This window comes from Hyaena hyaena, unplaced genomic scaffold (assembly GCF_003009895.1).
Source record: "Hyaena hyaena isolate Hyena2069 unplaced genomic scaffold, ASM300989v1 scaffold_1033, whole genome shotgun sequence".
NCBI lineage: Eukaryota > Metazoa > Chordata > Mammalia > Carnivora > Hyaenidae > Hyaena > Hyaena hyaena.
In genome coordinates, this window is record NW_024081662.1 from 225,171 (window position 1) to 238,179 (window position 13,009).

The 13,009-nt window shown below is 48.2% G+C and overlaps 1 protein-coding gene across 14 annotated transcripts in view; it reads right to left on the minus strand.

Moving 5' to 3' along the window:
* The window catches only part of ARPP21 (cAMP regulated phosphoprotein 21), a 156,411-nt gene that overhangs the window by 44,961 nt on the left and 98,441 nt on the right, over window positions 1–13,009 (minus strand). For 13 of the 14 annotated variants that reach the window (XM_039221924.1, XM_039221929.1, XM_039221930.1 and 10 more), the window contains 3 exons: window positions 12,478–12,582; window positions 11,276–11,536; window positions 7,068–7,194 (listed from right to left, as the gene is read on the minus strand). In XM_039221924.1, coding sequence (XP_039077855.1) covers window positions 7,068–7,194; window positions 11,276–11,536; window positions 12,478–12,582 — 493 coding nt within the window. The remainder of the gene's footprint in view (window positions 1–7,067; window positions 7,195–11,275; window positions 11,537–12,477; window positions 12,583–13,009) is intronic. The other variant, XM_039221936.1, reaches the window with a different exon arrangement.

Consider the following 13,009-nt stretch of genomic DNA (forward strand, 5'->3'; position numbering starts at 1 on the left):
GAGCTATCATTTCAAAAGTAAACCATTTTCATGGAAAGTGCTCTATGACACCGGTTTTTACTGCAAATGAAGCATTCAGCAGATGGTCCAGAGTGGGAGAGGGGTGCAGGAAAGACGCCGAAAAAGCAGAGGTGACTGGCATCTCCACAGTTTTCAGAGTCTACACCAAAGGCTTGGTCGCTGTTACAGCCTAAAGGAATGAAGGGCATTGCGTCTCCCCCTTTCAGCTCTGCTCCCCTGCCACTCTTTCTTCCTACTGTTCTACTTTGCTGACATTCAAGAATCCAGACTCTCCAGATCCACTGGAAGGGCAGAACCGTTGGACTGTATGCTGTAGACGGTAATCTACATTATTGTTGTAGCTAACCCTGAAGCAATATCACTGGCATTAGGCAAAGTGCTGGGAGCCAGACAAGAGAGGGGTGCAGGGGCCATGTCGAGGAACAGCAGACCCAGACCCACCGGTCCCAGGGCCTGACTTCCCAGAGTATTTCTAACTTTTTTTTTAAGAGAATCAAACAGTTTCTTTCTTACTGGGGGGGGCGGGGCGGGGGGGACCGGATGCTAACATGTTTTTTTTTTTTTTTTAATGTTTATTTTTGAGAGAGTGAGAGAGACAGAGTGTGAGCAGGGGAGGGGCAGAGAGGGAGACACAGAATCTGAAGCAGGCTCCAGGCTCTGAGCTGTCAGCACAGCGCCCAATGTGGGGCTCAAATTCACAAACTGCAAGATCATGACCTGAGCCAAACTCAGACGCTTAACTGACTGAGCACCTCTGGGCGACCCATAACATGCTTTAAATAACTTCAGAGTCTCCCCTGCATCCTTGGACTTCAGGGAAAATTTGCCTTGAAATTCATGTCAGGACTATAGGAAGTCTTAGAGTTACAGTTGTGACTATCATCTCTCAGCAACAGAGAGAACTAATGAGCAGAAAACCAGCAAAAATATAGAAGATCTGAACAACAAAATAAGCTAACAGGAGGTAACCGGCATGTCTAGACACTGCACCAAACATCAGCAGAATACCCAGCTTTTTCAAGAGCATGTAGAGCATTCAGCAAGTTAGACCATATCCTGGCCCATAAAGCCAACCTCACCAATCTTCTAAGGATTGAAGTCATACAGAGTATGTCCTTTGACTCTAATGGGATCAGTCTAGAATCAGTAACAGGAGCACAACAGGAAAACCTCCAGACACTTGGGCATCAAACAAAACACTTCTAAATAATCTACACATCAAGGAGGAAATCTCAAAGGGAAAAAAAAAAGCACATACAATGAATGAAAATGAAAATAAAGTGCATAAAAATACCGGGTATGCTGCTAAACCAGGGCTACGAAGGGAGCCTAGAGCATTAAATGCTTACATTAGAAAAGAAAAAAGGTCTTAGATCAATAATTTCCCCTCCTACCTCAAGAAACTACATAGAGCAAAACAGAGTGAAAATGCACTGAAGGAAGAAAATAAAGAAAGAACAGAAATCAATGGAATTGAAACAATGAAACAATAGAGAAGACCAATAAAACAAAGTGCTAGTTCTTTGAAAAGATCAATGAAATTGATACATCTAGCAAGATTTATAAAAATATGAAAAGAGAATTTAAAAATCACCAATATCAAGAATAAAATGGGATATTCCAACATATTTTGCAGTTGGTCAAAGGGTAAGAAAGAAATGCCACTAATAAGTTTCCACTCATAAATCCAACAACTTCTTAGAAATGAGCCAATTCCTCAATGACCACAGAAGACCAAAACTCAGCAAAGATGAGACAGGTCATCTGAATACTCTGATAATCATAAAAAATTCCTAATTAGAAGGCTCTAGGAATTTTGTTCACATAAAAAGTAAAAAAATAATGCTTCTAAAAACCCCCAGGTCCAGACAATATCACTAGAAGCTTCTATCAAACATTTAAGGAAGATTCAGCCCCATTTTTATAGAGATCCTTCCAAAAAGATAGGAGGGTTGCTCCCCAATTCACTTTACGAGGGCACTATTATTCTGACACCAAAATCAGGATGTATTCATGCCCACATGTCCACTTATGAAGGCATATAGGAACTTACAAGCTCATTTTTGTGGCTTTTAGAACATGTTCAAGATTATGAACAGCGGAGAATGAAATTACATGTATTTCTTTTTAGTCAAACTGAAAAGGAAGTTTGGCATTGGATACAAGATCCAAGATGAATTCTTTTTTTTCTCTCTCCAATGTGTGATCTGCACATAAATGTCTCAGCTGCACTCTGTCATTTGCTGTTAGTGACCAGCCCTGCAAAGGAGTATGAAGCCTGTGGTGGGTCAGGAGGCCAACGTCGAGTTCCCCCTTTGCTCTGCTGTAAGCCGCCTGTGCGCTTGGACACTGAAATGTCTGGCTCCATAACGTGGCCCTGATGGTTGAGGGCCAAAGCTCGTTTCTCTATGAACATCCATGATGGTAAATAAAGGGAAAACCAGTAAACTATGTCTATGTGATTGTGAGAAAGGGGTTAATGTGCAGCCTTAAAACCAGTCAAGCCTGGGTGCTCCCCTCGATCTGATCGGCCTTGGGACCCCGAGTAATGTATTTCTGAACAGGGGTGCTAACAGCCAATGCTTTCCTTGTACATTTGCGGTGGATGCGAAAAAGTGCCACGTTTGTAAATACTAAACACAGCAACTAGCCCATTAGGGACTTAACGGACGGTGGCTGTAATTACTGCTAACATTTTTGTGGCCTTAAAAATGTTTTTAAACCAGAATAAAACCATGGCAACACGGGGATTACCTAAAAGCCATATGGTAGCTGACTACTACATAAGCCTAAAGCCTGAAGAAATGGAAGGTTTATTCATCAGCACTTCATTTCAGTGTTCACCCCTGGGAAAAAAAATCTGCTCTCAGGTAGGACACCCTCACTTCCAAGTCTTTCAAAGCCAGAAGGATTCTCACTACAATTAAATAATGATTAAGAACACTGCCAAGGAGGGAGCCGCGGGACTCAGTTGGTGAAGCACCCGACTTCGGCTCAGGTCATGATCTCATGGTTCATGAGTCTGAGCCCCGTGTCGGGCTCTGTGCTGAAAGCTTTCTAGCTCTAACCTGATAACTGCCTTTCTATGTGGCTTTAGGGCATCAACAACTGTCTCATAAAGAAAAGTATTTGCTTTCACTATTGGGGCTACCTGATAATGTTAAATTGACAGTAGACATTTTTTTCCATTAGGGACACTTCTACATTAAGGTTTTGATTTCCCTTGTATATGTAGCTGCACAATCCAGAGATCACTGTTTAAATCTACCATTGAATTTCTCCAAAATTTCTGAATTTTAATGCCCTTGTTTATAATACCCACCAGCATCGGCTCATCAGCCACTGGTAAAGAGTAAAGAGTACAAAGTCACCAGGAAGAAGAACTTATGCCCCCTACTGGGCTTCAGGGTGACTCTAGGGTCCTACTTAATTACAGAATATCCAATTTACGTTATAAAGATTCACTGTGTACAGTTTTAAGGCCTAGGAAAGATGTGGTGACTTACAGAGATTTCAGTTTGGCCAAGAATGTAGGACAAGGAAGAGACAAATCTCACTACAATTAAATAAAGATTAAGAACACTGCCAGTGGGGCACCTGGGTGCCTCAGTTGGTTGAGCGTCCGACTTTGGCTCAGATCATGATCTCACAGTCCATGAGTTCGAGCCCCGCGTCAGGCTCTGTGCTGACAGCTCAGATTCTGTGCCTCACCTCCCTACCCCCACTCACACACTGTCTTGCTCTTTCTCTCAAAAATAAATAAATGTAAACTAAAAATTTTTTAAAAAAAGAACACTGCCAAGAATCAAAGTAGATTAAAATCTCATATGGTTATAACCGACATAAATTTGCTCCACACTAATGTCCAGCCATGGGATGCTGTGTTTACTGGGACGTAATCCAGTCAGTAGCCTATGAAGGTGGGAGAGGGTCAGGTCCAGGTCCAAGACTGCAGGGGGTAGGAGGAAGAGCTAGTCAGGGGGTCCCTGGTCCCCAAGTCCATTCACAGAGAGAGGCGGTCTGGCTCCAAGCTCCTCCAGGAAATGCAGCTTTTACAGTCATCCAAAGAGGCTCTTGCCACCATGAGGTATTCCATCAACACAGATTTGCTTCCCCAAGTAACCACCAGGGCCCTTTGGGAATTCTCTGTTAGCGTCACTCAACTCAGGAAAAGGCCAGCTGGCTGTAATCATGTGCTGTCAGAGCCATCGCACGAGCTGGAATACCATGATTTTGTTAGAGAAGAGAAGAATCCTAGTGAGGTCAGGGGACACCGTCTGTCCTTCCCAAGCCTTCAGTAATTCAACACTGCCGAACGGTGGAAACTGCACTGAGATTTTCGGTTGATATCGGGTGGGGCAGTCTCAAAAGCTGGAAGCATAAAAGTCTTAGGCCATGTGTATAGGTCAATGGCGTCGCTTTGGGGAGGATTTCGTTCACACATCATTTCCCTTTTCTCGTGTCTCCACAGACCACCTTAGCCCCCTCACTTCTTTGACACCCGACATGCTCACTTCTATTGTGAGCATGATACCACTTTGAAACGCACCCTTCTAATTACGCACCCTGTCTAATTAGAATGACATCCTTCTAATTACGGTGTCATTACCTCACCCTGGGGGTGGCATCCCCATGGTGATGTGGGGGCGTGGGACAAGTCAATGTCACCAGGCTGCCCCGAGATGTAGCTGGGGTCAGTCAGGTCTCTGTGAGATGGGGGGGTTGCACCCCTAAATTCTCCCACAATGTTTAAAAATTTTTTAATGTTTATTTTTGAGAGAGAGAGAGAATGTGAGTGGGGGAGGCACAGAGGGAGAGGGAGACACAGAATCGGAAGCAGGCTCCAGGCTCTGAGCTGTCAGCACAGAGCCGGATGTGAGGCTCAAACTCATGAGACGTGAGATCATAATCTGAACCGAAGTTGGCCGCTTCACCGACTGGGCCACCCAGACGCCCCCCTGCCACAATGTTTTCAAAAAGATAAAAAAACGTCACAGTGTTCTCGTTGGTGTTGACACTCACCAATGAAGTTCGTGGGGGAGGGTCAGGGGAAGCCCACGCCCTGTCTTAAATCTACTGTCGGACGGACGTATGCGTCCAACTTCCTCAGCGCCCCACACAAACCCGGGGTTTTCTGACTTGGCGGGTTCTAGCATGTCTGTAACTGCATTCCCATGTAGGAACCACACACTCTGATGCAGGACTCACACATGTCTTTATAAAAATGTCAAAAAATCTAGCCAATCATTATCATCACTGGATGTCTGCATCTGTCTCCTACAGGCGCTGGCAACCGAAAGGAAAACTGCACTGTGGCCCCTGGGCGGGCCGCCAGGAGGTCCTAACTTAACTCGCTGACGTCAGCAGCAGGCAGGCAAGCAGCACATTGGTAATAGATCCAAATTGGTAGCAAAGTCACCACCAAGTGATAGAGATACATTTTCCTAACTTCAGACAAACGATTACCAAATAGTTTTTTTTTTTTTTTTTTTTTAAATAACTAATCATGCAAACGTTTCTGTGTTAGTGTTAGAAAAGCGCAGGGGCGCCAGGGCGGCTCATTCGGTTACGCTTCCGACTGGGGCTCAGGAGTTTGAGCCCCGCGTCAGGCTGTCTGCCGCCGGCACAGAACCTGCTTCGGGCCCCGCTGCCCCCTCTCCCTGCCCCTCCCCCGCTTCTGCTGTCTTGTGCGCACGCTCTCTCCCCCTTTCAACACCAAATAAACATTAAAAAAAAAAAAAAAAAAAGGAAGAAAGAAAAATGTCAAGTCAGTTCAGAGGTCGGTGCACACGTTCCCCGGGCGAACACGGCCGCCACGGCTCGAAGGCGTGTCCCGCAGGCCGTGAACACGGCGCTGGGAGAGGGGCCGCGCGTCTCCCCAACACGGCGGAACGCGGGGCCCGACCGCCGAGGACCGGGACGGCCCCCGCAGTCCGACACGGCGCTGGCCACGTCCGCCTTCCTACTCGCGGCGGGCCGGCTCGGCGCTAACGGACGGCGCGGGTCGCCGGCGCACGAAACGCGCGGGCGTCCTGCGTGCCGCACGCGCACACCTTCCGCGCCGCGCCGACGTCCGCTGGCGGGACGGCCAATGAGCGGCGGCGGCGCGCGCATGCGCTCTGGCGCGACCTACTTACGGGAGGCGGGTCCTGCTGGCGGGCGGCGGTCTTGGCCTTGGCCGTGAGCGCTGTCCCGCCCGGGGCCCTCCGTCCACGAGGCCCCGGGCCTGCGGGGCCCCCGCCGCCGTCAGGAGTGTGACACAGTAGGGAAAGAGACCGGTTCACTGTGAGACCTGCTACTCACTCTCGTACAGTGTATCGGCCCCCCTTCCCACTGCACAGTGTCTGCACGCGCCGGCCGCGGGGTCCCGCGGGGGCAAGGGCGGCGCCCGGCTTTCTGGGAGGCTCTGGGAACGCGCGGACTCTGTCCCCCTAGCCGGAGGGACGGGGGAGGGCTGTCTTCAGGGTGAAAAGGGGAGGGAAAAAAAAGAAAAGAGGAAAAGAAAAGGTCTGAACTAGGAAGGTGAGGGTGCGGTTGGGACTCTTTAAAAGAAACTGGGGCGCCTGGGTGGCTCAGTCGGTTAAGCGTCCGACTTTGCTCAAGTCATGATCTCGCGGTTCGTGGGTTCGAGCCCCGCGTCGGGCTCTGTGCTGACTGCCAGCTCGGAGCCTGGAGCCTGTTTCAGTCTGTGACTCCCTCTCTCTCTGACCCTCCCCTGCTCACGCTGTCTCTCTCTCTCTCTCTCTCCTAGAAATAAATAAAACATTTAAAAAAAAAAAAAAAAGAAACTAAGAAGGTCCGAAAAGAAGTTGAGGCGCCCATGCTCAGCATGCGGGTCTGGGGTGCGGAGCGACGTGGGCGTCACCGTCCTGTGCCCATTACTTGTCCACACAGAGCGAATCCAGCACGCGCTCCTCTTCTGCGGGTGAGGGGAACGAGGCGATTGGAGCTGACAGGCTTGGCCACTCCCCCGAAGAGGGCGGCGGAGAGAGTCACACGCGAACGTCACTCGGTTAGAGGAGGGAATGGAAAAGAGAGGCCGGTACCTGCTTGCTGCACTCCCTGCGGCATCTGCTGACCCCTCTGAGCACTGTACTGAACTGAGGCCAGGGGCCGGTACTGCTGCGTGGTTGAGGTAGGGTACTGACCAGACGGGTAATAATATACGGGCATCTGTGGAGGAAGGAGAGAAGCCACCGGGAGTGACAACTGTTCGTAAAGGAACGTCGTTAACATACAGTATTTGCTCCTCTTATGACATGACTCGATCACAGTCGATGGTAAAGACGGCCACCAAACATTTCCGCCTGGCTGCATGCGTGTGCATGCGACTCCTTTCCTGTGAAATCTATTCTCCAAGCCGCTGAGTCTGGGCTGGCTGTGTGACGCGCTTTGGCCACTGCTATGAGGCAGAAATGGCAACTCCTGATCCTTAAGAAGGCTGACAGCTCAACCCAGGAGGGGCATCCGGCCACCAGAGAAAGGAGTCCAGGCTCCCCTGCTGGAGAGAGAGGCCTTGCGGAGAAGAGAGGCACCCCAGGCGACCGGCCGCACCAGTGTCCTGGGCACCGAGCGAGGCCACCTTGGAGGTTCTGGCCCCGGTGTAGCTGCCCAGGCCACCAGCACAGGAAGCAGAGCTGAGCCGTCCCTGCTGAGTCCTGCCCTAACTGCTGTCGCAAGCGACACAGTGGATGCTGTCTCAAAACGCTGGATTTTTTTTTTTTTTCCAAATAAAAGAAGAGCGAACAAAATAGTCATCCACAACAACAAGAAGTTTATGGTAGTTTTAAATATTAAGTCTAATTAGGGGCACCCAGGTGGCTCAGTCACTTAAGCACCAGACTCCTGGTTTCAGCTCAGGTCATGATCTGCATGGACAGTGCAGAGCCTGGCTTGGGGTCCTCTCTCTCTCTCTCTCTCCTTCTCTCTGCCCCTCCTCTGCTCAGGCTCACTCTTTCTCCCAAAATGAATAAATAAATGAATCTTCAAAAAATAAATATTATATCTAACTTGAGTTATTCTTCTAATAGAAACACAGGGGAGACATGAAAATGGCTAATCTCTAGCCTAAAAGAAGCAGTGGATGGAGTTACAAAATACGATCATGTCTATCAAAGTAGAGTGATCAGCACCAAGCTAGCATCCTAAAGAATTTAGGTTCTATCAGAAAAAAGGAAATATGTTTAAAATCTGTTATGCCCCTTGTTATCACTTTCTAATGACTGGGAATGGCTGAAACTATTCTAATCACTTCCAATAAGCTTACAGTCAAATGTCTCTAGATTTGGAAAGTCTTCTTGCATGCCTCAGGTCGAGTAAGGCTGCTTTCTTACTAATCCTAAATATTTTTTTCATCTCCAGGCTTCTGACTATTCTATCAGCTTCTTTAGAGTGTAAAGAGGGGCACACCAGGAGACAGCCTTCAAGTATCACACACGTAGAATAAAATTACAAGTCACCTGTTTGAGAACTGTGATTTTACTGGATATGTTATTTTCTGATTTGTTCAAGTCAAATAGGAAACACAGATCATGTTTTCTTGCCTTCACGTAAAGTACAAACAAAAGATAACTTAGTTCCTGTTGAGCTGTGGTTCTACAATCTGGTGGAATTGTTATTCATTCTCGTTCTGACTGGTGATACAGACATCCAAAGGTAAGAGAATGAATGAGTCTCCACTGAACATGGGTCAGTATTTAGCAACTAATTGACTGTACATTTTGTTTATAGTGATTCTTTTCTTCCTATTTCTCCATTTCTTTGTAAGGCAGTGTATAACAATACAAATCCGAGTAATCCTAGAGTAATAACAGGTTTTAGTTAGGCTCTTTACCACCATTCTATATCAGAAGCCTCCTAAAATTAAGAATAAGAACAACTATTATGGAATTTATTCCATATTATGAGTCTTCTATTTATTTATAGGTCCTTTAGGAAGAATAACAGTTTGTTCCTTTAGGAAACTCCAACTTGATTCAACGTAAGCTCATAAATATATTACCCAGTCCTTGCTGTTTTCTCTCACATTCAATATGAAACATGAAAATACCTTCAGGGATGAGGGAGAGAGTTCAAACACTTGACAATATCTTGATGAGCACTCATGCTTTGGATGAAAGTATAATCTCTTGAAGGAAAGCCTCAATTTTCAGTGCTCGGTTGTTCTGTTTTGTCCTTGTTTTTTTTTTTTTTTTTTTCTCATCCTACCTTCTTTGATACCCCGATGGGCTGTGCTGGAGATTGGTCACCTCCATCCAGTGCCTCTCCCACGCAGGGCACTGGACAGCTCTTAGGAGTTTTAGCTCCCGATCATATTAAACACATGGGACATTGGCACTTGGCCCATCCTAGTCCTCCCTCCTGGAGGAAGGAAGCAGAGCGGGGCTCAGAGGAATCACCAAAGGATCCAGACAAAAGGTAGGAAGGGAGAAAAAGGTAAGGACAGCCCTCCAAAGGAGAAAATATATTTTCAAACAACTATGTGAAATCACGGAGAACCAAAAATACCAGTGGATTGGGAAAGGAAAGAAAGAAATGAGAAAAAAAAAAAAAAAAGCAACCATATTTAAAAATCTCTTCTCCCTCCACTTTCTTCAAATCCCTTTCTGTCTCATCCATGTGTTTCTCTCTTTGCCTTCCAGGGGGCGTTCGGAAGGGATGCATGATGTGTTAGACAAAACTGACCTTCCGGGTTATTAAGTAGGTTCGCTCTCTGCATACATTTCACATGTTTCTACATGCCCGTGGACCGACTGTACCTTCAGTTCTTTTCACTGTTTTATATTGAGCAATCAAGCTTTAAAAGGTTTACTAAATTGAAACTCACTGTGGGTTATACCCTGTACCTAAGAGGTTCACAGATATCCAGACAGACCATGAACCATGAACATCTGTTTTGTCTTTTCCCCCCCTCCCCCACCCCTTTCTATTTCCAAATCTTGTGAAGAAGGGATGAAAGCGTTTATGTTGCAGACACACCAGGGGTCCTGAGTTATCTTTGCCCCTGCAGCGCACTAACGTTGAAATTCATTCATCAAGGAAGATGGCTTTTTTTTTTATCTTAAAAAAAAAGTCTTCAATTAAACACTCTGCCAACTCTTCTCCTTGATGGCAGAAACGGGTAAGCACACTTAGCTGCTATTTAGGATCAAAGAGCCACACTATTTTCCCATTAATTAAGCTTAAATTATTTAATTTTTTACTAAAATAATTAATATATTAATGAGGTCCTTCCTCCTGTAACTTAAAATAATTTTTTCACAACTCCTTACGTCCTACCGGTGAAGAGACATTTCAGAGAAGGCAACTGAAGATGAACTAGTAATTAATCATTCAAAATAAAATGAACGACTGAATGAAAATCATTTCCTGGTGAAGGGTTTTGCATGGCTTGAAAAGAAAATAATTTATTCAAGATGTTAAGGCAGTGAAACAAATAATACGAAGGTGACAGCGTACTTTAAACAGCTCATCCACTGCAATATTTCTTAATTAGGATGGAATTTGCTTGGGATATGTGTGCCTTGAAAATGGACCAGAAAACACCTCTGTTGCAATTTACATCTTGACAGTGATCACTCCCAGGAGAGCACCAGAGATGTTTGGTGGTGAACAGTAACAGATCATCAGTCTTTGGGAAGACAGTAAAAATCAGTGATCTGTGGTGTCTTACATGCTCAAGTCAATTAAATATGATTAATGAGTACCTGTGAGAGCATGCGGGAGCTCTGCTCCCCGCCCTAGGGAGAGAAAAGGACAGTGGATGTCCGCCTTAGCTTCCTCCTTTATATTCATTGAGGAGCTCTGCCTGGAGCACCAGATTAGCTCCAGAAAATGCTTGAGGAAAGAACGCAGCTCCAGAGCAGCAGAAGGGGAGTCGAAAGTCCCCCAGGAGTTGGCTCTCTTTTTCCTTCCTTCTTTTCCTTTCTGGGCAAGCCAGTGAGCAGGACCTTGCACCGGAGGGAACGCTTTCCCGTGGCCCCCAGACCAGAAGCCTGGACATAGGACACGCCCCCCACTGTATCACCGGCAGTTGGGTCAGTTTCATCAAACTCACTTTCTGAGGCCCCCTCCCCCCGCCCCGAGGCTTTGTTCGAAGGCTGAATAGGACAGACAAGTTCTGCAGGTGGGGAATCTCAGTGTGGACCAGAAAGACCCGCACAGGTTGACCTGGTGAGATTCTACGTGGACATACAGAGATCAAATACCCAAGGAATCAACTCTAGGTCACGGGTGTGAGAAAAAACCCACTCACCTGTGCAGGTGGAGGCTGTTGCACAAATCCCTGTGGCGAGGGAGGGGGCTGGAGGACTTGCTGGGGGATGGGGGGTCCAGAGCCTGAGAAGCCCCCTGCCGGGAGCTGCTGGCCTGTGGAGGCGATGACGTAGCTCGGCTGTTGGGTTGGCTGCGGCATGAGGGATGCCGGGTAGACGGGACCAGATGCGGGCTCAGGGGTCTCTCCGGAGGACTGCCGGCTCAGGCTCATCTGGGTGAACTGCGTCGCCACGTCGTCTCTCTGCACGGAGACAAAATAGGAAGTTAGCCAGAGCAGCTTAGTGATGGCAGAGGCACACAGAGGCAGCCCCGGACCACAGGCCCGACAGGGGGGTAGGCAGGGCGTACAAACTGGAAACAGTAACAGAAAGGAATTCTCTGGAACAACAGGGAAACACAAGGGAAAACAGATCCGGGGGATCAGAGATGGTAAACGATTTGACCAAATCTCCCCAGTAGAGAGATTGTCTCAGTAGAGACAAACCATTATTTTGTCACTGAGGGCTCAGGCACCGGAGAGCAGGGCGGAGACAAGGAGGGCTTGGCGTCCTCTCCTGGGGACTCCGCTGGTCTCCCCAGGAGTAATCGCAGCCTCTGCCTTCTGGAGACTGGTATAAGGACCTTGGAGCCACCATCACACATGGCTGGCTACTGCCGAGATGCAGCCACCACGGGCGGGATTTCCTTTGTATACTGGGCAGTACTGTTCACTCGCCTCACTTGAAACTTAGGGGCAATGCTCATTCTTCTTGTCCGAAAGGACCTAGTCCATTGATGGGAAAGGAAGGGAGAATGGGGGGTTGGGGAGCTAGGGGAACCCCCACATCAGGAGCACAGGGTGACGCTGGTGACCATCTCAACAGACTTGAAGCTGTTTCCCAAACCCTCATGCCAAGTTCACGGGTGTGTCTGTTGCTGACTTCTAACTCGAGGGACATTCCATTCCTGCTCAGCCGATGAAGGGTCAGCAGGGTACCCGCCTGCCGAAGCAGCAACCCAGGGACCCATGGCAGAAGGGAAACCATCATTTTGGAGACGGGCTGCAGGGTTCTGGAATGAGACGCTCACCTATATGCCCCCTCAGGGTCAGCCCGGGGCCCCCACCCAGCCCTGCACAGGACAGGAGTAAAACCAGCCAACACGTGCTCCCAGGGGAGAGGTCACAAGCATGTCATACAGTACCATGGGGAACTGCGGCGTTGGCGACACAGGCAGGAGGTGCTGGGGAGGAAACGAGACCACGGGGTATTGCAAGGACTGCGGGGAAGCCTGCAGCCCTTGCACCGGCTGGAGGAAAGAAGAAGCTGGTCAGGTAACAGGGAAGCACGGGGGGCAGAAAGCCCTGGAAGCCCACCGCATCCCTATGGGTCCTCTTGGCTCCGTGCACTCCGGAGGCGGGAACCAGCCACCAACGGAAAGGCAAAGCCACGCAGGCCACAGCCAGCCCGCCTTGCGGGACGCAGGTTTGCTTGGAGGGAACACCCCTTTAAGAGGTTACTGCAGTATGATGGCACTTGCGCGGCTCATTCGGTGAAGTGTCTGATTTCAGCTTGGGTCACTATCTCGCGGTCCATGAGTTCGAGCCCCGTGTTGGGCTCGGTGCTGACAGCTCAGAGCCTGGAGCCTGCTTCCCATTCTGTGTCTCCCTCTCTCTCTGCTCCTCCCCCACCCACACTCTCTCTCTCTCAAAATAAACATTAAAAAAAATAAAAGA